The 23,056-nt window shown below is 52.2% G+C and overlaps 2 protein-coding genes across 13 annotated transcripts; both read left to right on the forward strand.

Annotated features, from left to right (window-relative positions):
• Positions 1 to 7: 7 nt before the first annotated feature.
• On the forward strand, positions 8 to 1,781 carry ADM5 (adrenomedullin 5 (putative)). The gene is made up of 2 exons (XM_061140584.1): positions 8 to 1,325; positions 1,529 to 1,781. The coding sequence occupies exons 1-2, from the start codon at positions 1,255 to 1,257 to the stop codon at positions 1,779 to 1,781; spliced, it is 324 nt and encodes a 107-aa protein (XP_060996567.1). The 5' UTR covers positions 8 to 1,254.
• Positions 1,782 to 2,483: 702 nt separating this feature from the next.
• CPT1C (carnitine palmitoyltransferase 1C) lies at positions 2,484 to 22,555 on the forward strand. Of its 12 annotated transcripts, none has more exons than XM_061139858.1 (20): positions 2,485 to 2,753; positions 3,282 to 3,357; positions 3,437 to 3,591; positions 8,754 to 8,893; positions 10,609 to 10,780; positions 10,932 to 11,033; positions 11,129 to 11,266; positions 15,327 to 15,404; positions 15,631 to 15,738; positions 15,818 to 15,902; positions 16,158 to 16,353; positions 16,456 to 16,638; positions 17,387 to 17,492; positions 18,832 to 18,948; positions 19,871 to 20,035; positions 20,287 to 20,421; positions 21,033 to 21,185; positions 21,672 to 21,785; positions 21,900 to 21,992; positions 22,223 to 22,555. In XM_061139858.1, exons 3-20 carry the CDS (start codon positions 3,451 to 3,453, stop codon positions 22,334 to 22,336), a joined length of 2,340 nt encoding a protein of 779 aa, XP_060995841.1. In that variant the 5' UTR covers positions 2,485 to 2,753; positions 3,282 to 3,357; positions 3,437 to 3,450; the 3' UTR covers positions 22,337 to 22,555. The 12 variants fall into 12 exon arrangements, with proteins under 12 accessions (XP_060995852.1, XP_060995841.1, XP_060995843.1 ...); XM_061139860.1 differs by having other exon boundaries at positions 3,282 to 3,344; XM_061139862.1 differs by lacking the exons at positions 3,282 to 3,357; positions 3,437 to 3,591 and adding exons at positions 5,788 to 5,900; positions 7,828 to 7,975 and having other exon boundaries at positions 2,487 to 2,753.
• Positions 22,556 to 23,056: the final 501 nt, after the last annotated feature.

The raw sequence follows: 23,056 nt of genomic DNA on the forward strand, positions 1-23,056 counted from the left end.
AGCCTCCCGGATTCCACAGCCTCCACTCTTAAGTCCCACCTGGCCCTCAGCTCGCTTGCAGGGTGGTCTCCATTTGGCTCTCAGAGTCTGTGCGCCCCCAACCCCCTCTAATGTGTCCCTGTCGCGGGGCCTCTGTGCCGGCCAGGGGGAGGGCTGGGGTGTGGATTCCCAGCACAGCTGGGCTCTGAGGTTTCCCAGAAGGCCTCTCTCCCGCCTTCCCCCATCACACATTGTTCCTCTCAGGCTGTTTTTTCCTGTCCAGGACCCTCCAAGGCCAAACCAAGGCTGATTGGCAGTGCCTGCTGCCCTACGCTCTCCACCTGGGGAAACTGAGTCGGGGGGAGGGGTTCAGAGAGTTCTTTGTGGGGGTGGCTGCCTGCTTCCTCCCCCAGCCTGGCTTGGAACTCAGGGGGTTCCCACCATCTGCCCCACGGTAGAGCTGCACAGTGAGACCCCACTGGCCTTCCCTGCTCCCAGTGACTGGCTCTCCAGCCTCTGCTGCAGACGCGGTGCCTGCGCCTGCCCACCCTGCCATTCCCAAGGCCATGTCCAAAGTCACTGGCCCCCTAGGTCTCTGTCCACACGACCTGGATCACCCTGGACACAACCCATGACTTCTTTCCATGGCCTTCCTACAGCTGCTTCAGTACAGCTGAAACGCTTGGCCTGCTGGCACCCCACACCCATCTGCACACATTCCTCTTCTACCAGGATGGTGTTAGGGCCCAGGCTGCCTCCACGACTTGAGGTGCCTCAGTTTGCCGCCTGTCCCAATTGTCAGTGCCCCGCATTGCCCAGCCCCCACTCTGGAAGTCGCCTGTCCCTGACACTGCTGTGGCAAAAAGAAGAGGGTGAAATCGCGCCTTGCAGCATCCCCGCCCCCAGTCCTTTCCAGGAAGTCCTAAACTGCGTCGCCACTTGCAGGTGTCAGCTGCCCCGCCCCTCCTCCCTCCGCCTTAAAGGGGTCGCGTCTCCCGGGGCCTCCCAGGGGCATCGACGGCACCGCGGGTCCCGTGAGCTCTCCTTGGCCGCGGTGCGGGAGGTGGGCATCCGAGTCCTAATCCAGCCCTTCTGGAGTGGTGTGGCTCATTCGGCCTCAGTTTGCACAGTCTGTGAAGTGGGAACGCCCTGATTTCCTGGCTCTAAAGCAGGTGCTCAGGGCATTTTCCAGGCCCGGGGAGGGGGCGGGGCCGCACCCCGGAGGAGCCGCTTCGCCCACCGGTTTCTCAGACGCCGGCCCGCCCCACCCCCACGATGACCGCCCACATCCTCCTTCTGTTACTCGTCGCCTCCTCCATCCTGGGGGACCCGGACTCGGCGGGCAGGTGAGAAACGCCGAGGGCAGCGGGGACGGGGCGGGAGGGAGACCGCGGGGGCCGTGCGCCCTCTCTAGGCCGTTTTCCGCTTCGGTGGAATGGGAAGTTGGCCAGGAAACGGGCCCCGCCGTCTCGGAGTTCTGGGTACTCCCCGAGCCCCCTTTCTCGAGTGGGGTGTTTGAACCTGGTCTTCTCCCACGCTCCATCTCCAGGCGGCCCCAGCCCCACGTCTCCCAGCAGCGCGGGCGCCTCTGTTCCCTGGGCACGTGCCAGACCCACCGCCTGCCAGAGATCATATACTGGCTCCGGTCTGCCTCCACCAAGGAGCCCTCGGGGAAGGCTGGCCGAAAGCCTCAGGACCCCCACAGCTACGGGCGTCGCCGGCGGCGCGAGGCCAGAGTCCCGCTACGTCTCCAGGACCCCAGCCTGCGGCAAGGCCAGAGCAGTACCCAGCTCGCTGGGTGATGCTGGGCACATCTCTGCTCATCCCCTGGCTTCAGTTTACCCATCTGTGTATTGGGGCCGTGACCTCAAGTTTCAAGACCCCCTAACTCCACCTCCTGGGCTCTCCCCGCGCTGTGACTGGGCTGGACCCACGTGCACACCGGCCCCAGCAGGGACAAAGAATATTAACGTCCAGAGCTGAATAAAACGAGAGTTCCGTGTTTCAGTCGGCTTGTCTCTGCCCATTCTGGCCTCCCAATTTGAGCCTGGTCTCTATATTCTCCGCTTTATCCACGCAATTTCCCCCCCAACGGAAGCCCCTCTGATTAACTTGAATCCGACCCGCTGTAGCACCTCCACGCCAACTCAGCCCCTGCAGCCGCATCTTCCGTGGGTGGTTTTGGTGGGTCTACCGGACCCCAAAGCAGTCCCTTGCCTCCCCTGAGTAGTGGGGCTGAGATTCGCTCCGGCTCCCACGCGCGTGGGCTGAACTCTAAGCTGATCTTCTTTCCTCGAAGAGAAAGAGAAAAGAGACAAAGAGTGGACTCGGGAGCCGAAGAACCTGGGGTTCGGAGGAGAAGTGCTGCGTACAACAGGGGAGGGCCCAATGGTGGAGAATCAGGCGGGTAGGAGTCTGAAGGCAGGGGATGCAATGGAGGCAGGGGATTGGACGCTGGAATTTGAAGGGGGCGGGAACTGAGCGCCGAGAATTAAAGGAGGCGGGGATAGAAAATTAGAAGAGGGCGGGGATAAAACCCGGGGCTTGAATACCCTGCGAGGAACCCGAGAGACAGAAATTGGGGTTCCTGGATGTTGGATAGTCGGAGGCGACGGGAGCTCCGGAAGCGCATCAGCCAAGTCGTGGACTCACAGCACTGGGACTGGACATATGCAAGTGGGAGGCTCCAGTCCGGCGCTCTAAATAGGGGGCGGGGGTGTGTGTGCTTGGGCTTGGTCCCCCAAGATCGATCGGCGGACCCCTGACTCAGCGTGGTAAGTGCCGGACTGTAGGGGCGCGAACTCCTGCGGGGGCCGGAGGATTGCGTCTTGGGCTGGGAGTGCGGGCATCTCCATCACTTGTCCTCGACTCTCGCCTCTGCTCTCAGCCTCAGCATCCCCGAGGCATGCGCAGCAGTGTGCTTCCTCCCCCATCCCCTTCAGCCCGGGGCTGGGGGAAGGGACGCTGGGTCACCCCAGAGCGCATGAATTTATAGAGAACCCCCCCCTCAACTCTCCTCCCCTCCCCCCCCCCACAAGTCCCCCACCCCCAGTCCTTGCCTCGGAATGGGAAGCGGAAATGAAGTGGACAATGCCAACGTCCGGCAGGTGTTCATTTCAAAATCGGTTTGGGAATAATGTTTTTCCCGAGATCCTGCAACTCACCCTGGACCAGTTTCCCGCCTCGACCCCCAAATCTTGAAAGTCCTTTGGAGGGGGCCACTGTCCCCGCACCACGTTCTCAGAATAACAACAAAAGGGGTTAACGCGAATTATCCGTCCTGCCTTTCTGTGCGTTCACAGAGGTCCCCGGTTGAAGTCCCCCCAACACTGGAGTCTACGGCCAGGACCCTCAAGACCCCTCAGGTGTTAGGGAAGGGTGAGCTGGCGTCCTACATTCCTGGGTCTGCGGAGAAGGGGCTGGGGGTCTGGGGAATGACCCTCTGTCCTCCTCCCAGGGCTGTAGCCTGACATGGCTGAAGCTCACCAGGCGGTGGGCTTCCGACTCTCACTGACTTCGGACGCGGGGGAAGTGGAGCTCGGTGCCCCGGTGTTGCAGGAGATCTACCTCTCCGGACTGCGCTCCTGGAAAAGGCATCTCTCCCGTTTCTGGGTGAGAAGGGCGGCTACTTGGTTTCCTTCCGGGAATCCATTTACCTGCTTCCGGGATACGAAAGGCTCCATTCCGGGCATCCCGGGTGGTCCTGCTTCTGGGAGTTTTCAGGTCCACTTCCAAGACCCCTTAAAGCCAATTCCGGATTTTCTGTGGCTCACGGCTGGGTTCCCCAACCTCACCTAGGAGAACTGCCATTCACCTGTGGTACCCACTTCTTGAATGCCCTTCACACTCTCCTCACACACACCTGCAAACACAACTTCCACCCCAATTTCTAGATCAGTCCCCTTACCTGTGGTGCACCTCTGATCTTTCCCATTCATCTCCAGGCTCTAAGCGAGATGCTCCCCATTCCAGAACCCCATGGACTGATCAAGGTCTTGGGTAGCCCACACCCCAGTCCTGAAGGCCCCCTTTCCCAAAGCCCTTGCCCACGGCTCTCTGTGCTACCTCCTTGCCCCTGCTGTTAACCCCCAGGACCCTTCCGGTATGTGGTGCACCCTCCCTCTGGTTCTGAAATGTGAACCTCCACCCTCTGGATCCCAAACTCCCACTTCTTGCCTTTGCCCTAGAATGCCTTAGAATGCTCACATCCACCTAGAACCCGTGTCAGCCCTGGGGTCCCCAGTTCTAGAAGTCTGGCACCATCTATAGAGTCTTCGTGGAGAAGGAAATGGCAACTCACTCCAGTATTCTTGCCTGGAGAATCCCATGGACAGAGGAGCCTGGCGGGTTACAGTCCATGGGGTCGCATAGTTGGACATGATTGAAGTGACTTGGCATGGGCTCATGGAGTCTCCCTGCTGGCCACACCCTGTCTGTGAACACAGGTCTTGAATGCTTTTGGGGTTCATCAGGACTGGGTTTGAGTCCTGACTCTGCCACTGACTAGCTGTGTGGCCTTGGGCAAGCGCGTCTCTCTGAACCTCAGTATCTCCATGTGTGAAACAAGAGTGATGGTAGCACCTCCCTTACGGCACAGTTGCAAGGATTAAACAAACTCTCACATGCAAGCCCTGAGTCAAGTGCTTGGCCCATGGCAACTGCTGAGGGTTAGTTTTTTTTTGGCTGTACCTTGAGGCATGTGGCCTGGAGAAGGAAATTGCCATCCCCCCCACTAGTCTTGCCTGGAAAATTCCATAGACAGAGGAAACTGGCGGGCTACAATCCATGGGTTGCAAAAAGTTAGACATGATTGAGCACAAGGCATGTGGAACTTCCCTGACCAGGGTTTGAACCCGCAACCCCTGCAGTGGAAGCGAGGAGTCTTAAACTCTGCACCACCAGGGAAGCCCTCTGAGTGTTAGCTTTTGGTTATAATATGGTTCTTCATTTGCCAAATATCCATGGAGCATTTGTGAGGGGCCTGGCACCATTTGGGGCACTGGGGACGTGGCAGGGAGCAAGACAGACAGAGTCCTGCCCTCATGGAGAAAATAAGTACTCAAAACATAGAGTATGTCCAATGGTGACATGCTATAGAGGACGATAATGTGGGCAAGGAAGAGGGAGCACGGAGGTGTTAGAATACACCCCGGGGGCAGCCCAGGGTTCTATCTGGAAGCTGGAACCTTTGAGCAGGCTGGATAGCACTTCTATGGCCATATTGGTTGTTAAAACGATTGTTAAAATAGAAATGTATCTGCTCCAGTAAGTAAATAGCCACTAACCCAAACCCGCAGAGAGCCCCTCTCAGCCCTACTTCTGGGAACCCCTGGGCCTCAGGCCAATCCAGCAACTAAACTGTTAACTTGTGGTTAAATACATAAACACACACATTTATACACACATAAATGGGTATTTAAACTAAGATGTAATTATACACAGAAAAACAAGGATTTTTTAAGTGCACAGTCCTTGAATTTTGTAGTATCTTTGTAACTGGGGTAATACCTATGTAACCAACTTTCCAAGAAAACAGCACAGCCATCATTCTAGAGTATTCCTTGGAGCTCTTTTTTTGCCAGTTCCCCTTACCTCACCCTTGCTGCAAGGCAATCACCATTCTGATTTCTATGCTTATAGATGGATTTGAACTGGTGTTGCTATGTTGAAAAATTTTGACTGTAACGCCTGTATTCAAGTCAGCTCTCAAACTCCTTTCTGACTCAAATGTCACTGATGGCCAGCGGCCCCCACCAGACACTCGTGTTAGTATAATTGACCATTGTAATAGTGACTCTTTCCTTTCAGCCACAAAGCTGCCTCTCACCCTGATGGTCACCTGGAGTCCTCACATCCTTCCTCTCCAATCAGGGACCCCAGGAACCACCCTGAAGCCGTAGCTCCTGGAACTGGGTCCCAAGGTGAGGGCTGTGCCCTCAGCAACACCAGAGCTGTAATTCCATAGACTCATTGCTAAGCCTGAATTTCTTCACTTAAAACATGGGAATCTTGACAGTCCCTGCCTTGAGGGACTGTTGTAACCATTAGTTGTCTTAGGAGAAGTTCTGACTCACGGAAGTCACCACTTCAGCATTGCCGTTCTTATCTTACATACCACATAGGTGCTGTGTGACCTCTGGCGTGTTAGTAATTTCTCTGGCCTTCTGCTTCCTCATTTCTAAAACCATACTAGATAGTAATAGATCTCAGGCTCTACACCAAGCAAACCCTTTTAATCTATTGCTCATCTGGCCCTCATTAAGACCTCTTTTTTGGTCATGCTGAGCCACTTGCAGGGGCTTAGTTCCCTAATCAGCTAATCAGAGAGTGAACCCTGGCCATGGCAGTCCTAACCACTGGACCACCAGGGAATTCCCTCATTTAGAGCCTTCTAAGCAGAGACATTACTTTGCCAACAAAGGTCCGTCTGGTCAGGGCTATGGTTTTTTCAGTGGTCATGTATGGATGTGAGAGTTGGACTGTGAAGAAAGCTGAGCGCCGAAAAATTGATGCTTTTGAACTGTGGTGTTGGAGAAGACTCTTGAGAGTCCATTGGACTGCAAGGAGATCCAACCAGTCTATCCTAAAGGAGATCAGTCCTGAGTGTTCATTGGAAGGACTGATGCTGAAGCTGAAACTCCAATACTTTGGCCACCTTATGGGAAGAGTTGACTCATTGGAAAAGATCCTGATGCTGGGAGGGATTGGATGCAGGAGGAGGAGGGGACGACAGAGGATGAGATGGCTGGATGGCATCACCGACTCGATGGACATGAGTTTGAGTAAGCTCCGGGAGTTGGTGATGGACAGGGAGGCCTGGCATACTGCGATTCATGGGGTCGCAAAGAGTTGGACACACCTAAGTGACTGAACTGAACTGAACTGAAGGGAAGCCTGTCATTAGTCCCATTTTACAGATGAGGAAACAGAAACTCAGAGAGATGTTTTCACTTCCCCCAGGTCACACAGCTGCCACGATGCAGAAGTAGAGGCAGACCTGGAAGAATTAGAAGTCTGGCTCTGGAGCCCATGCTGACTCTTCACTATCCTGGGCTGCTTTTCTAGAACATGGTCTCAATACTGATGCCCAAGAGTTGTGAATTACATGCAGTGGGTCACTTGGGCCAAGCATGCGGCTTTGGTATAGGCGGTTCATTGGCAGGAGATTAGAGTGTTGCTTGAGATGGATTCCAAATGGATATGAAATTCTGAGATACAGCAGACTTCAGAGTATGGTACCCTCATCCATCCGGTTTGAGTGATTGACAGTGCCCTCTGGAGCCAGGAGCCCTGGGTTCAAATCATGCCTCCACTACTTCCCGGCTACGTGGCCTGGACGAGTTCTCCAAACTTCCTGTCTCCTCCATTTCTTCACCCATATGATGGAGACACGAATAATTACTATCTTACTGAGTGTGACAGGGGGACGAAATGATTTAGTGATGCTCCTGGTACTTGGGAAATGCTATAGAGAAATTTTCTGATATTAGGAAGCCCCTGTTCTATTGCAATCTAGAGCCCCAGATTGAAGCACTGAAAACATCTTTTAAAAAGAAAAACAACAAAAATAACCATGTTTGCCAGTAACCTCCTTCTGCCAAGCCAAAGGGAGATTGTCCAGTAAATAAATCCCCAATGAGAAGAAGATTAGCAACAAAGAGGATATCGTAATATTTAGTGAGCTCCTACAGTGTGCCTGACTCTGAGCTATGCAATTGACCACCCTGTGCCACCCTACCCCACCCCTAGCCCTCTGCTTCATTTTCTCCATAGCACCTCCTGCCATCTGACTCATCCCACTAAAGCCTGTATTTATGTAGGTGTTGTCTCTATCCCCCATGAGAGCAGGAATCTTGCTGTCTTGTCACTGCTGTTGGACTGCAGTAAGCCTTTGTGGAATGACATTTCCTCATCCAGCCCTCGTGACAGCCCTATGAGCCAAGTACTGAGATTTGGATTGTTCCCATTCTACAGATGAGAAAACTGAGACACAGAGGTAACGTCACGTGCTTGCAGTCACTCAGCTAGGTAGTGACAGAGCAGAGATTTGAGCCCAGAGGGTAGGGACTCCAGAGCCCAAGATCTAAACCATGACCTCTGGGAATTTCCTGGCAGTCTGGTGGTTAGGACTGTGTGCTTCTCTGGAAGACTGCAGGAGGCACAGGTTTGATCCCTGGTCAGGGAACTAAATTCCCGTAAGCCGCATGGTTTTGGGGGGAAAAAAAGTTTATACTTGTAAATGGCACCTGGCCTATAGTAAGCACTCATTAAATGTTAATTATCTCTAGTATGCTTCCCTGGGAGTTGGGAGTTTGGTTAGTTACCCAGCAGCTTGCGGGATGGATTCCCTAACCAGGGATTGAACCCTGACCATGGCAGTGAAAGTGAGGAATCCTACCAACTTGACCACCAGGGAATCCCAACCCAACATTTTCATTCATTCCTCATTCATTCCAAGGCCAGCCCCTGAGCTCTGGACCCTGCTGTATACTGGCGATTGTTTTGCCTTTTTGACAGTCTCACCTTCAGGGTCTTGTCTGAGAGTTACCCTTCCTCCAGGGAGCCCTCCCTGACTCCCTCAGCCTGAGCAACCTGCCTTATTCTATCGCCATGAGCACTCACTGCATTCTGGGCTGACCTCCTTGGGGGCAGGACCCAGATCTGTCTGTTCCTCACAGCATCTTGGGCATGCATCTCAATGCTGAGTCAACATCTAAGAGTGGTGCTTAGCAGATCGGATAACTGATTGAATAGGTGACCTTTCCTCTCCACAGAACGACTTTCTCACAGGCGTGTTCCCTGCTAGCCCCCTCAGCTGGCTCTTCCTCTTCAGTGCAATTCAACTTGCCTGCTTCCTCCAGCTGGATCCTTCCTTAGGACTGATGGAGAAGATCAAAGAGTCTCTGCCAGACTGGTGAGGTTCCCCACTTCAACCCAGTAACCTCCTAACCCCTTTCCCTCCACCCAGGACATTTCTATATCAGCATGTGTGCCCGTTAAAGAAAAGTAATCTCCAAGACTTACCTGGGGTCAGATTAATAAAGGTAAAGCATCAAGTAAAGGGAGGTGATTTCCTCTATTGTCTCTGTACATTTTCCATCCTGGCTGCTTCTTTCTAAAGGGAATGTTGGCAAACTAGACAGAGGCCAGGTATGGTTATATATACTAACAGAAGTATGAGTTCTGCTAATCTACAGTTGTGTGGTCTTAGGCAAGAGACCTCACTATTCTTGGTGTTAGGGGCTTCACAGCCCAAACGAACTTTTGGGCCAACCCAATGATTGGTTTTTAAGGTGGTTGGAGGAATTGAACAAAATCATGAATGTGGAATATTCAGTACAGTACTAAGAGGTTATGAAATGGGAGTAGTTGAATGATTATTGCTGTTTGGAAACCAGATATGGGTGAAGTTGCAGGTTCTAAGTCTTAGATTAGTCCTCCTGGGGAAAAAGGTTCAAACTTTGTACAGACAGCCTGAAAGGGCAGATCTAGGATCGGAAGGAGAAATTTCCAGGAAGGCTGCTGCTGCTGCTGCTAAGTCACTTCAGTTGTGTCCGACTCTGTGCGACCCCATAGACGGCAACCCACCAGGCTCCCCAGTCCCTGGGATTTTCCAGGCAAGAACACTGGAGTGGGTTGCCACTTCCTTCTCCAATGCATGAAAGTGAAAAGTGAAAGTGAAGTCGCTCAGTCATGTCCGACTCTTAGCGACCCCATGGACTGCAGCCTACCAGGCTCCTCCGTCCATGGGATTTTCCAGGCAAGAGTACTGGAGTGGGGTGCCATTGCCTTCTCCACCAGGAAGGATAGATTTACCTAATCTAAAGAGGGTAAGTGACTCCCTTCAAGTGCTCCAGGAGGGATTTGCTCACAGTCCGTCCTATTGCAACTTTGCAAACATGTTGACTTACTGTATCTTTAGACCAGCCATCCCTAAACTTGAGTTTGTATTAGAGTTATCTGGGAGGCTTGTTAAAACACTGATTGCTGGGCCTGGGGCCCAGGAATTTGTATTTCTGACAGGCTCCCAGATGGTGCTGATGCTACTGGGCCAAGGGCCACACATTGAGAACCTCTGCCTCAGGGTGTAATTTGATATCTGGTATACTGAAAGTCACTCAGTCTGCCAGACTCTTTGCGATCCCATGGACTATACAGTCCATGGAATTGTCCAGGCCAGAATACTGGAGTGGGTAGCCTTTCCCTTCTCCAGGGGATTTTCCCAACCCAGGAATCGAACCAGGGTCTCCTACATTGCAGATGGATTCTTTACCAACTGAGCTATCAGGGAAGTCTGGTATCTGGTATATTTCAATAGAAATACCAGCTCACACTTATTAAGTTCCTGCCCATTTTGCATGGGATGTGATTTTAGAAACTTGGTGTCTCCATATTCCTGAGGGGAGATGCTGGGCGCACCAAGAGAGAGAATCACACCTCTAGCACTTCACCAATGAGGAAACTGGACTTTTTCTGACCGACTCTAATTCTATGGGATATGCCTCCAACAGCCAAAAGATCAGAGTCAGAGAGTGTTAGGAACAGCAGTTGCTGGGTAAGGCTGGAGGGGAGGGATGTTCTGAGGCCAGGAGATGCTGGCCTAGTCTCTTTTTCTCTACCCGCCCCCAGGGGTGGACAGCATCACAGGCTGCGGGGGGTCCTGGCGGCAGCCCTGTTTGCATCCTGTCTGTGGGGAGCTCTGATCTTCACCCTTCATGTGGCCCTGAGGCTACTTCTGTCCTACCACGGCTGGCTCCTTGAACCCCACGGAGGCATGTCCTCGCCCACCAAGACCTGGCTGGTATGGGAGAGGCAGAACCCTTGATCAAGCCCCCTCTGCCCTATTCTCTCCGTGGAGTGCCACCCTCGCCGCGCCCCCACCCCACCCCAGCACCTTGGCCCCGGGCTGCAGTGAGGCGTTTAATGAACCACTAATTCCTGCTCTGCGCCAGGCCCTGGTGCGCATCTTCTCCGGCCGCCATCCAATGCTCTTCAGTTACCAGCGCTCTCTGCCGCGCCAGCCTGTGCCCTCCGTGCAGGACACCGTGCGCAAGGTGGGCCAGGTACCCCAGGATGGGGAGGGAGGCTGCCGAGCGGGGAGGGGAGGGGGGTCTATGTCACTTGCCCTCTTCCCCTCCTTGCCCCTCAGTATCTGGAGTCTGTCCGACCCGTCCTCTCCGACGAGGACTTCGACTGGACCGCGGGCCTAGCGCAGGAGTTCCTGAAGCTGCAGGCGTCACTGCTGCAGTGGTACTTGCAGCTCAAGTCCTGGTGGGCGTCCAATTACGTGAGTACCGCATCCAGTAGGCGAAGCTTCTGAAGCGGCCCTCCTAACCCTGCGAGTTCCACGCCCCGCCCCACGCCCCGCCCACAATCCCAGGCCCGGCGGCGATTGGCGCTTCACTCCAGATGTGAGGCCATTGAGCCCCGCCCCCAAGGTCCAATAGTTTAAACCTAGCCCAAGATGCTCCAGTATTCTGAGCTCCTCTCACCTCTCCAATATTCTGAACCCCGTCCATCCTGTGCTAACATTTTAGGCCCCATCCCCCACGCTCCCAAGTTCGGAGACTGGGTCTTCAACGATATAGCTCCGCCTCCGGGACCCGCCCACATCTAGAACTCCGCCCCCAGCCCGCTAGTATTTAAATCAGAAATCCGGGCCCCTTCCAACATTTCAGCCCCTCAGCTGGTTTCTCAAGAGTCTAAGCCCTTCCCCTAGAATAGGTATTTTCCTCTTCCTTCTGTGCACACAGACGCCTACCCTAAACGTACTTCCATCAGATTTCAGGAGCTAGGGTCCTAGCACGCACTCTGAGTTAAACTCCTTAAGAATCTGAGGCATAGATTGCCTCAGGCAGCCAATTGCCCTGTAAGCGGCTTCCAGGCCTCCCATTCTGTAGGAAGCCATAAATAGCCGCCAGGCAGCATGTGATGCACAGAAGGCAATGGCACTCCAGTCCAATACTCTTGCCTGGAAAATCCCATGGACGGAGGAGCCTGGTAGGCTGCAGTCCATGGGGTCGCTAAGAGTCGGACACGACTGAGAGACTTCCCTTTCACTTTTCACCTTCATGCATTGGAGAAGGAAATGGCAACCCACTCCAGTGTTCCTGCCTGGAAAATCCCAGGGACTGGGGAGCCTGGTGGGTTGCTGTCTATGGGGTCTCACAGAGTCAGACACGACTGAAGTGACTTAGCAGCAGCAGCAGCAGCAGCATATGATGAGCTGGAGGTAGTGAAGAAGAAATAGATGTTATTATTTTTTTTAGGTTCCACATATAAGTGATATCATATATTGGTCTTTGTCTGACTAACTTTACTTAGTATGATAATCTCCATCACTGACTCGATGGACATGAGTTTGAGCAAGCCCCGGGAGTTGGTGATGGACGGGGAAGCCTGGCATGCTGCAGTGCATGGGGTCATAAAGAGTCGGATACGACTGAGCGACTGAACTAATGTTGCTGCAGATAGCAGTATTTCATCCTTTTCAATGCAAGCCTTAGTTTTAGATTTTTTTTTTCTTCATGTTTTTGGATTAGATTCCACTCTTAAAGTATATGTATATAAAAACACTTAAATAACATAATTATATAATGCATAAGTAATATACATGTATAATTATATAAATATATATATACACACCATATGTATATTTAATTGATATATTTCATTATACTTGTAAGGCACTGTCAGTTGTAACATGCACCATTATGGACAAGAAAGGAAAAAGAATTAAGTCTAACACATTGCTTTCTTATCACTTATACAGATCAATCCTCATTATTCACACATTTTGTATTTGAGATTCTTCTACTTATATTTGAACCCCTAATCAGTACACATGGCACTTTCGTGATCATTCGGAGAGTTGTGCAAGGTGGAAAAATTTGGACTTGGCTTGAAGTGCACATTCCTAGCTGAGGTGAAACAAGAGTGGAAGGAACCTGACCCTGTGTTTCCCTTTGGAAAAATGGCTCAGTGTTGGCTAATCAGCGTTCACTGCCACTTTATAGGACATAATGACCTTGAGTAACAAGAATCAGGTGTATATTAAAAAGAACTCACTTAGGGTCTTTCCTAGTGATCCAGTGGTTATAGAATCTGCCTTCCAATGCAGAGGACACTGGTTCAGTCCCTGGTTGGAGGAATGAAGATCCTGCATGCAGCAATTAAGACCCAATGCAGAGACATCACTTGCATATACTGTTGCATCACGTGGATATAATGTTACAATATTATACATATAGTAAAATACACAAGTCTTACATGTACAGCTTAATTAAGTTCTATGTATGTATATAACCAGATAACCCCTACTTAGATCAAGGTATAGAACTTTTCTACCATTTGCTGGAAACTTCTGGATTTTTCCACAATATGTTGCCTATTCTCAGGGAATGACAACTACATCCTGCCTGGTCTAAGTTTAAGGAAGTGCACGATACCATCAACTTAAAAGATCCTGAATGCTTCAAGGAAGACCAGAGATCCTGTGGGCTAAACTAAGACCCAGTGCAGCCAAATAAATAAATAAATAAATAAATAAATATTAAAAACATTTAATGAAAAGAAAATATCTAGAAAACACTAAAAATCTCTGACCACCTCCCTTTAATTCTTGTCCCTCCCACCATTGCCTGTGAGAAACACTTTGGTCAAAGTCTTTTCTGAGTGTATGTATATGTATATTGATACCCAGGGAAATACAGACATTCTTTAAGTATATATATTTTATTTATAATATATAATTTTAACATGTATTATAATATAGCATGTTATATATCATATTACATGTTTGCTATAGTATATAAACACACATAGCATGAATATCATACATAATTTTAATTATGATTCAAATGTACATAATATAAGATTTGCCATTGTAACTATTTTCCAGTGTACAACTCAGTAGTACTAAGTATAGTCACAATGTTGTGACCCCATGAACTGTAGCCCACCAGGCTTCTCTGTCCATGGGATTCTCCAGACAAGAATACTGGAGCGGGCTGCCATTCCCTTCTCCAGAGATCTTCCCAACCCAGGGATAGAACCCAGGTTTCCTGCATTGCAGGCAGATTCTTTACCGCCTGAGCCATCAGGGAAGCTGGTATATAAATACACATAACATAAATATCATATATAATTTTAATTGTGATTCAAATGTGCATAATATAAAATTTGCCATTGTAACCATTTTCCAGTGTAGAATTCAGTGATACTCCTAAGTATAGTCACAGTGTTGTATAACCATAACTACTATTTATCTCTAGAACTTTTTTTTATCATCTCAAACAGAAACTCTCTGTGCCCATAGGCAAAACATTCCTATCCCAAGGACTTCCCCGGTGGTCCAGTGGCTAAGACTCCATGATCCCAATGCAGGGGGCCTGGGTTTGATTCCTGGTGAGAGAACTAGATCCCACATGCCATAACTAAGACTCAGCACAGCCAAATAAATAATTAAAATAAATATTTTTTTAATATTTATTTACTTCTTAGGCTGTGTCCGTCTTAGTTGTGGCATGTGGGTTCTTCTGTTGCGGCATGTAGCTTTCTCTCTAGTTGTGGCCCTCGGCCTCAGTAGTAGTGGTGCACAGGCTTAGTTGCCCCGAGGCATGTGGAATCTTAGTTCCCCGATCAGGGATCGAACCCACATCCCCTGCATCGCAAGGCTGATTCTCAACCACTGGACCACGAGGGGAGTCCCTAAATATTTTTTTAAAATTCCCATCCCCATTCTCTGAAGCCCCGGGTAACCTCTATTCCACTTTCTGTCTCTATGAACTGGCTTATTTTAGATTTTTCCTAGACATGAAATCATACACTATTAGTCCTTTTGTGTCTGACTCATTTCACTTAGCATGTGCTCAGGGGTCATCTGTATTGTCACTCTGCAGAATTAGAACTTCATTCCTTTTTATATTAACATTCTGTTGTATAGATAGACCACACTGTCTGTTCTTCCACTTGGTGGACAGGTTGGGTCTTAGTAGAATTTTCTTTTCTAATAAAATGGGATCATTTCACATGTCGTGTTGTGCGCCTAGCCTTTTTCACTGTGCAGCCTTTCTTGGTGCCCAGTCTCTGTCAGTAGTATAGCTGTAACTTGTTCTTTTTAAACAGCTGTTATTCCATAACATGAGGGTAGCACGGTTTAGCTAACTGACCCCCCATGGATCGACACCTAGGTTATTGGTAGTTACCTATCTTGATGCCTGCTTCATTGAGCTCCACGCTCCCCATTTGACATGGCAAAGTCTGGAGGGACCACCCCCCTCCCCCATTTTCCCCTCACCCTTGACCCCAGCCACCCCAGCTGTGTGTCTCTCCTGCCCCACTCCCAGGTCAGTGACTGGTGGGAAGAATTCGTGTACCTGCGCTCCCGGAACTCACTGATGGTGAACAGCAACTATTACATGATGGTGAGAAGGGGAGACGGAGGTTAGGAAGTGGGCAAGGGATGGGGTTCATAGTTCCCCGGGTCTAGGGTCGGGGTGTCTGGCTAGAATGTGGGGTTTAGGGTCAGTGACCCCAATCACAGTCTGGAATTCACCATCCCGCCTGTTGGGATCAAGACGTGTGTTTGAGATCAGTGCCTCCATCCTGCGCAAACCTGACCGCAGGCGTTTTGCCTGGCCTGGCCCGCAGGACTTCCTGTACGTCACGCCCACTCCCGTGCAGGCGGCGCGCGCGGGCAACGCCGTCCACGCCCTCCTTCTGTACCGCCACCGCCTGGACCGCCAGGAGATCCTGCCAGTAAGAGGGCTGCCCCCGCCGGCTGGGGACGGAGGCTGTGGTCCTGGGAGGCAGGTCACGAGCCCGTGATCTCCTGCAGACTTTGCTGATGGGGATGCGACCCTTGTGCTCCGCCCAGTACGAGAAGATATTCAACACCACGCGAATTCCCGGGGTCCACAGAGGTGAGCCCCCTCTACCCTCTCGTTGATAGAGGTAGAACAGTATAGTGGCTAAGAGCACGCTCTCTGGAGCCAGCCTGCCGGGATTCGAATCCCAGCTCCGTAACTCCCAAGCTGTGTGACCTTGGGCAAGTTATTACCCTGTCTGAGCGTGAGTGTTCTCTTCGCTCAAATGGGACGATAAGGGTACCCGCAAGCCACTTGGCAAGTGGCTAACAAAGGTCCTTATTCTTACAACGTATTCCCCCCCCTCCCCAGATCACATCCGCCACCTCCGTGACAGCCGACACGTGGCCGTCTTCCACCGGGGCCGGTTCTTCCGCGTGGGGACCCACTCGCAAAGCCGCCTGCTTTCCCCGCGGGCCCTGGAGCAGCAGTTTCAACGAATCCTGGACGACCCCTCTCCCGCCTGCCCCCACGAGGAGCATCTGGCGGCCTTGACCGCTGCTCCGAGGTGAGGGTCAGAGGTCTGGGGAGGCCCTGCCAGAATCCTGAGGTCGCGGGCCTGGCGGAGGCTGGGCAGCGGGGAGGGGGAACTCAGTCACTCCTCCGGCAGGGACACGTGGGCCCAGGTGCGGAGGTCTCTGAAGACGCAGGCCCAAGAGGCCCTGGAAGCCGTTGAAGGGGCCGCTTTCTTCGTATCACTCGACTCGGAGCCCGCGGGGCTCACCAAGGAGGACCCCGCAGCTTCCTTAGATGCCTACGCACATGCCCTGCTGGCCGGCCGGGGCCACGACCGGTGAGTCAGCCCGCAGATCTGGCCCCCACCCGACCTGCGACCCCAGACCCAATGCAGTGAGACCTGGGGACCTCTGAGGCTGTTAACCCCTAGACCTGGGACCCCAGATCCAGAACTGCAGATTTCAGGACCGCCAAACTTCTGACCTGGATTCTCAGACCTTGAGAAACTCTAGACCCAGACTCCAGACTCAGAATTGCAGACCCAGGGACCCCAGATCTTAGGATTAATAGGTGCCAAACCTAGGGCCCAGGAAATCTGCCAGCCAGACCCTAAGCCTGGGGACCTCAGGTTCAGAACTGCAGACCATGGAATCCTGAGACCTTAATGCAGGTGCCCCAAATTCAGGACCTCAGCCCTGGGACCCCCGACCTAGAGATTCTCAGATAAATTCTTAGATGCCCACGAGGCACCACTCTGATTTCTGAGGCCCCTGGGAGAAGTTCCCTAAGCTCTCAGCACCTGTAAACGCTGAACATTTTTTAAAATTTTTTCTGAATTTTTTTTGAACTTAAAAAAAACATATTCTCTCAAAACCCCTGAACCCTGTGATCCTGAGATACATTTCAGAGACAATCAGAACCCCCTTCTAGAGACCCCTATCTTCTTATGGATCCCCACACCAGGCCCCCAGCCCTGATTCCTAGATCTCCCAACCGAAACCCACTCAGTTCCCACAGAGAGTCCCCCAACTTCCCTCCTGGCCTCTTTGACTCTTTGGTGACCGTGCTGAACTCTCTCCTGGCAGCTGGTTTGACAAATCCTTCTCCCTAATCGTCTTCTCCAATGGAAAGCTGGGCCTCAGCGTGGAGCACTCGTGGGCTGACTGCCCCATCTCAGGACACATGTGGGAGGTAGGGCAAGCCAGCTGGCCCTCCACCCTGGGGACCACCAACCTCACCCCACCATTTCCAAAGACCTTCCTCTCCAGTTCCTTAAGGTTAGAGGAAAAATGGAGACTCAGAGAGAGGCAGACACCAGACCAGGCTGACCCAATAAAGAAGGGTATCTAGGATTGAAAATGGAAAGTGTTAGTTGCTCAGTCTTTGTGACCCCATGGACTGTAGCCAGGCTCCTCTGTCCATGGAATTCTCCAGGCAAGAATACTGCAGTGGGTTGCCATTCCCTTCTTCAGGGCATCTTCCTGATCCAGGAATTGAACCCTGGTTTCCTGCATTGCAGGCAGATTCTTTACCATCTGAGCCACCTGGGAAATACATCTAGGATTATGACCTTTTTTTTTTTTTTTTTTTTTGCTGTGCTGCTCCATTTGCAGAATCTCAGTTGCCCGACCAGGGAAGGAACCCAGGCTCCCACAGTGAAAGAGTTGAGTCCTAACCATTGAACTTCCAGGGAACTCCCTTTGACCTTTCTTTGACAAATAGGCATTTGGGACTCAGAAAAGGGAACTGATTTGCCCAGAGTCACAGAGTCAGAAGTTGTTGAGTGAGAATAAAAATCCAGGATGTTCGGAGACCAGAGTGAGGGCTTCCAACCATATCACCCTGAGTCAGCAACCATCCTCTGGCTCTGGGTTGCTGTGTGACCTTGGGCAAATTATTCCCCTTTTCTGAGCCTCCGTTTCTGCCTATCAAGTGAAAGGGTTGTGTTTTCTTTCATCTTTAAGCTCCTGTCCAGTCCTAAGACCCTTAGCCTCTCTCTTTTCTCTATTTCATTTAGTCCTTAAGCCATCGGGGGTGATGTCTACATCTCACTGGGTTCCGAGTCTTCTGTAGTGTTGCATGAGGGGTTAGCTGGGGCCCAGGGTGAGGATCAGGCATGTATGAGAGGAAGGAGGGCTGATTCTAGATCTTGAGAGCAGCCTCAGGTACGCACTGATTCCTCTGTGCCTGTTTCTTATTTTAAAAATGGGAATTTTTTTTTTTTTTTTTGCTTTTGATTGTGTTGGTAAATGACACTCTCATTTCAGTTTAACCTCAGACCCTTCCTGTCATCTATCATCTCTGCATATCATACTTTGAACCAGTCAGAAGTATAAGGGCAGTAAGCACCAACTGAGTATTAGTATTAGTCTTGCTTTCAATGCCTGTGACCCCAAGATCCCACCTGTGACCATCCAGAGGTTTCTGTTTCTCAGAGATTGAGGGGACTTAAGAAAAGGGGGGCCTGGTTCGATGCCCCTTGCTTGGTCCAGAGGAAGGAAGGACTCTGACAGTTTCTGTTTGCACACAGTTCACTCTGGCCACAGAATGCTTCCAGCTGGGCTACTCGGCAGATGGTCACTGCAAGGGGCACCCTGACCCCTCGCTGCCCCAGCCCCAGAGGCTGCACTGGGACCTTCCAGACAAGGTGAGGCCAGGTTTCTAGGTTCCTCTTCCACATCCCCAAATTCCTGGGTTTGCCTCTCATCTCATCTCCACCCCCAGTCTCAAGCAAAAAATCAATCCCATCCCTAAGCCCAGTTCCAAACCCATACCCCAAATCAAGCCAAACCCAAACCCCAATCCTGTCTCCAATCTAACCCCATCCCAACCACATCCTCTATTCTAACCCTAACCCCAAACTAACCCTCTTTCCACCACCCCTGCTCAACCCCAATCCCCACACCATCCCCAACCTCAATTTAGTTTTATCCCAACTCAGACCCAACCTTGTCTCCATCCCAAACTCATATCCACCTCCATCCCCAGCACCATTCTTTTTTGATTTATTCATTCATTCGGCTGTGCCAGGTCTTAGTTTGATCTTGCGGGGTCTTTTTGGCATATGGGATCTTTTCACTGGGGCATGCGGGATCTAGTTCCTTGTTCCTGGCCCCCTGCATTGGGATCACGGAGTCTTAGCCACTGGACCACCAGGGAAGTCTCCCCATCACCATTCTTAAATTCAATCCCATCCTCAACCCTAATCCCATCCCATGCATCCTAAGTGGCCTCAGTCATGTCCAACTCTTTGCGACCCCATGGACTGTAGCCCGCCAGGCTCCTCTGTCCATGGGATTCTCCAAGCAAGAAGACTGCATCGGGTTACCATGCCCTCCTCAACCCCATCCCATACCCAACCCCCATTCATATCCCATCCTATACCCAATCCCAACCCCATTCCCAACCCTAATTCAGTCCTCATTCCCAGCTCCATTCCCTGTCCGTCCCATCCCTGTCCCCAAACCTCAGTCCCATCCTGACCTTCAATGCCAGTGCCGTGCCAGCCCCAACTCTAACCTCCTCCTGTCTGTAACCCCAGCCACTCCTCCTCCCTCCTTCTCTGGCAGATCCATCTATCCATCTCTCTAGCCCTGAGGGCAGCCAAGACCTTGTCTGGAAACATAGACTGCCACGTCTTCCCCTTCTCCCACTTCGGCAAGAGTTTCATCAAACGCTGCCATCTCTCTTCAGATAGCTTCATCCAGACCGCCTTGCAGCTGGCCCACTTCCGGGTCAGTTGGGTTCCTAACCCTAGCCTCCCTCTCAGAACCTCAGTTCCCTTGGGGGCCCAAGACCCATATCGTCGAGCCCTTTCATGACTTCTTGGTGGTGGGTCTGCCATCTTGATTAAGGGCTCCATCCAGCCCTCTCCCAACTGTATGTTCCTGGGCGGAAGGAGGCAGGAGGTCCACACAGAGGTGGATCAGGCCTGTGAAGGCTTCCTGAGCCTAGCTGACAGGCGCGTCTCCTCCTTGTCCCCCAGGACAGGGGTCAATTCTGCCTGACTTATGAATCCACCATGACTCGCTTGTTCCTGGAAGGTCGCACAGAGACGGTGCGTTCTTGCACAAGGGAGGCCTGCAACTTTGTGAGAGCCATGGAGGACAAAGAGAAGACAGTGGGTGTGGGCCTCATTTGAGGCTTCGGTCATTTCCACCTTCTCATTCATACATTTACAAACATTTAAGGAGCACCTTCTGAGGTCCAAGCTCTGTGATGAGACAGGGGAGGAACAAGCCGAGTCTCTGACCTCAAGGAGCTTGCTGATGGGGGCAGAGAGAGGTAGTTCAGCATAGTGTACTCCATGCTTTAATGGGGATCACACAGAGGGCACGAGTGGGCACCCCTGTTTCCAAAGTGTAGGTCTCTTTATTTAACCTCTGTGTGACCTTGTAACTTTCATTTGTACCATTCCTCATGTTCCCTACATAATCTCTCTGCTCAGAACCCCGCAGGTACCTCTGTTTCCTCTCCCCCTACTTGTTTTGAGGCTCAGTGAAGGGAGTTTGGGCCCTAGATACCTGGGAACCCACCTGATTCTGCCTTGCTGTGTGACCCTGGGCAGGTGACTTCCCCTCTCTGTGCCTGTTTCCCTGCTGCGAAGTGGAGTTGATATCTCTGCCTTTCGGGGAAGTTGCAAGCTGGGTTGAGGCCGGGGGTGTGACAGGCCCCAGCAGTAAGCCCACTTCCTGTCTTTCCATGACCTGTGACCTCCCCGGGGGGGCCCAGGACGCACAGTGCCTCGCCCTGTTCCGCCTGGCGGTGGATAAGCACCAAGCTCTGCTGAAGGCAGCGATGAGCGGACAGGGGGTCGACCGCCACCTCTTTGCTCTCTACATCGTGTCCCAGTTCCTCCATCTGCAGTCTCCATTCCTGGACCAGGTTGGGAGGAGGGAAAGGGTTAAAGAAGAGAAGGGAGGCACTTCAGGGCAAGGACGGTGATGTTGGAAAAAGGAGGTATCAGCAGAGGAGAGAGCTAGGGAGGCCAGGCAAGAGAGAAAGGGAAGGAGTGGAGAGGGAAGAGGGGCCTAGAGAGGGGGGCACGGTTATGGAAAGGATGTGACGGGCGTGGTCAGGGTGGGGGGGCGGGGGCAGTGGGAGACGAATGTGGTCTAGAAGACCGCAGGGTCAGGAGTTGAAAGGGAGGGGGCGTGGTTAAGGGCGGGGACAAGGGAAGGGGCGGTTCTGAGTTGGAGAGGGGCGTGATTGGGGCGGGGACACGGGGAGAGGGACGTGGTCTAGAGGGAAAAGAGCGCAGGGTGACGTCAGGAAGGGGCGGGGCAGAGTGGCACACCTTGAAGGGAAATTGGCAGTTCAAGCCGCGGCGGCTTGTCTTTAGCGCACACGTGACTGACTCCTGTCCCTCAGGTTCACTCAGAGCAGTGGCAGCTGGCCACCAGCCAGATTCCTGTTCAGCAAATTCACCTGTTCGACGTTCACAATTACCCCGATTATGTCTCCTCTGGTGGTGGATTCGGGCCTGTGAGTGGAACTGGGCCCTGAGGGAGGAGGGGGTGCGGGGTCCGCCCTCCCTCCCGCCTTGGCAGGGGGATGGGACCTGGGGCTGTGTTGTTCCTGTCACTCGCCCCTCTGCAGGCCGATGACCACGGTTATGGCGTGTCCTACATGTTCATGGGCGATGACGTGATCACCTTCCACATCTCGAGAAAAAAATCAAGCACAAGAACGGTGAGGCTAACCCACCCCGGCCCCTCCTCCCTCGGGACTCCCACCTCCCTCCTCTCCTGCAGCTCAGGATTCCAGACTCCCAGCTTGCCACCTGCCCACGATCCCGGAGTCCCAGTGCTCAAACCCTGCAGCCCTCAGGCCCAGGGGCAGGGACCCCAGCCCTCTTGCTTCTGATCCTCTGGGAGCCCCTCTCCCAGCTTCTCTTGCACGTGACACATCTCTCCTTCCAGGACTCCCACCGGCTGGGCCAGCGCATCCAGGACGCCTTGTTGGATGTGGCCACCCTCTTCCCGGAGGGGCACCATCTTAAGCGCAGGGGGTTAGGGGAGGAGGACTCGGGTTAGGGGAGGAGGACTCGGAGCACAGCTGTGGTTCTCTCCCCTGCCTTACCAGGGGCTCCAGGGCCCTCACAACAGCCACTAACTTTTGATGCCTTCCAGAGGGGAGCTGGTCTCCCCAGGAACTAGGGGGAAGGTCTCTGCAGCTGGGCTGGTGCAGGACAGAGGCAGCCTGTCTGGGTTTGGAAATCCCACATCCTGACTAATAAAATTGTGTGAGCTGGGGGTGTGATGTCCGCTGTGCTCTCGGGCTGGGCAGGGGTGGGTGAGGTGAGGGTCAGGGTGGAGGAAGAGAAAAGTTCCCATCCATCCCCAGGCTCCGCCATGAATTCCTAGTTACAGTCACCATGTCAGCTATAACCCTGGCACCTGCCTAATTTACCTTTCAACTTCAATCACACCAAACCCAACCATGCAAGACCCATCCCAATCAACCCCACAAGCTTTCATGAGCTCAGTTCCTGCTGCCCCAATACCAACTGCCCACCCTATATTTTAAAAATATATATACTTATTTGGCTGTCCTGGGTCTTGACTAGGGATTGGACCCGGGGGCCCCTGCCTTGGGAGCGCAGAGTCTTAGCCACTGGGCCACCAGGGGAGTCCCTGCCCACCCTAAACTTAAAAGGTTGAGAACTCCCAAATGGATCCACCAACATTCTTATTGCTTCTAGAGACTGCCTGCATTCGTCGGTTTTGATTCCATCTTCCATCTTCACAGCCATC

The sequence above is a fragment of the Dama dama genome, chromosome 4, assembly GCF_033118175.1.
Source record: "Dama dama isolate Ldn47 chromosome 4, ASM3311817v1, whole genome shotgun sequence".
NCBI lineage: Eukaryota > Metazoa > Chordata > Mammalia > Artiodactyla > Cervidae > Dama > Dama dama.

Excerpts from the sequence above, each read along its gene's own strand:
- ADM5 (XM_061140584.1), top strand. The coding sequence starts at position 1,255 with ATGACCGCCCACATCCTCCTTCTGTTACTCGTCGCCTCCTCCATCCTG. Across the intron at positions 1,326-1,528 it reads GACCCGGACTCGGCGGGCAG|GCGGCCCCAGCCCCACGTCT; the intron begins GTGAGAAACGCC and ends CTCCATCTCCAG.
- CPT1C (XM_061139858.1), top strand. The coding sequence starts at position 3,451 with ATGGCTGAAGCTCACCAGGCGGTGGGCTTCCGACTCTCACTGACTTCG. Across the intron at positions 20,422-21,032 it reads TGGAGGACAAAGAGAAGACA|GACGCACAGTGCCTCGCCCT; the intron begins GTGGGTGTGGGC and ends GGGGGGGCCCAG. Across the intron at positions 21,786-21,899 it reads CTGGTGGTGGATTCGGGCCT|GCCGATGACCACGGTTATGG; the intron begins GTGAGTGGAACT and ends GCCCCTCTGCAG.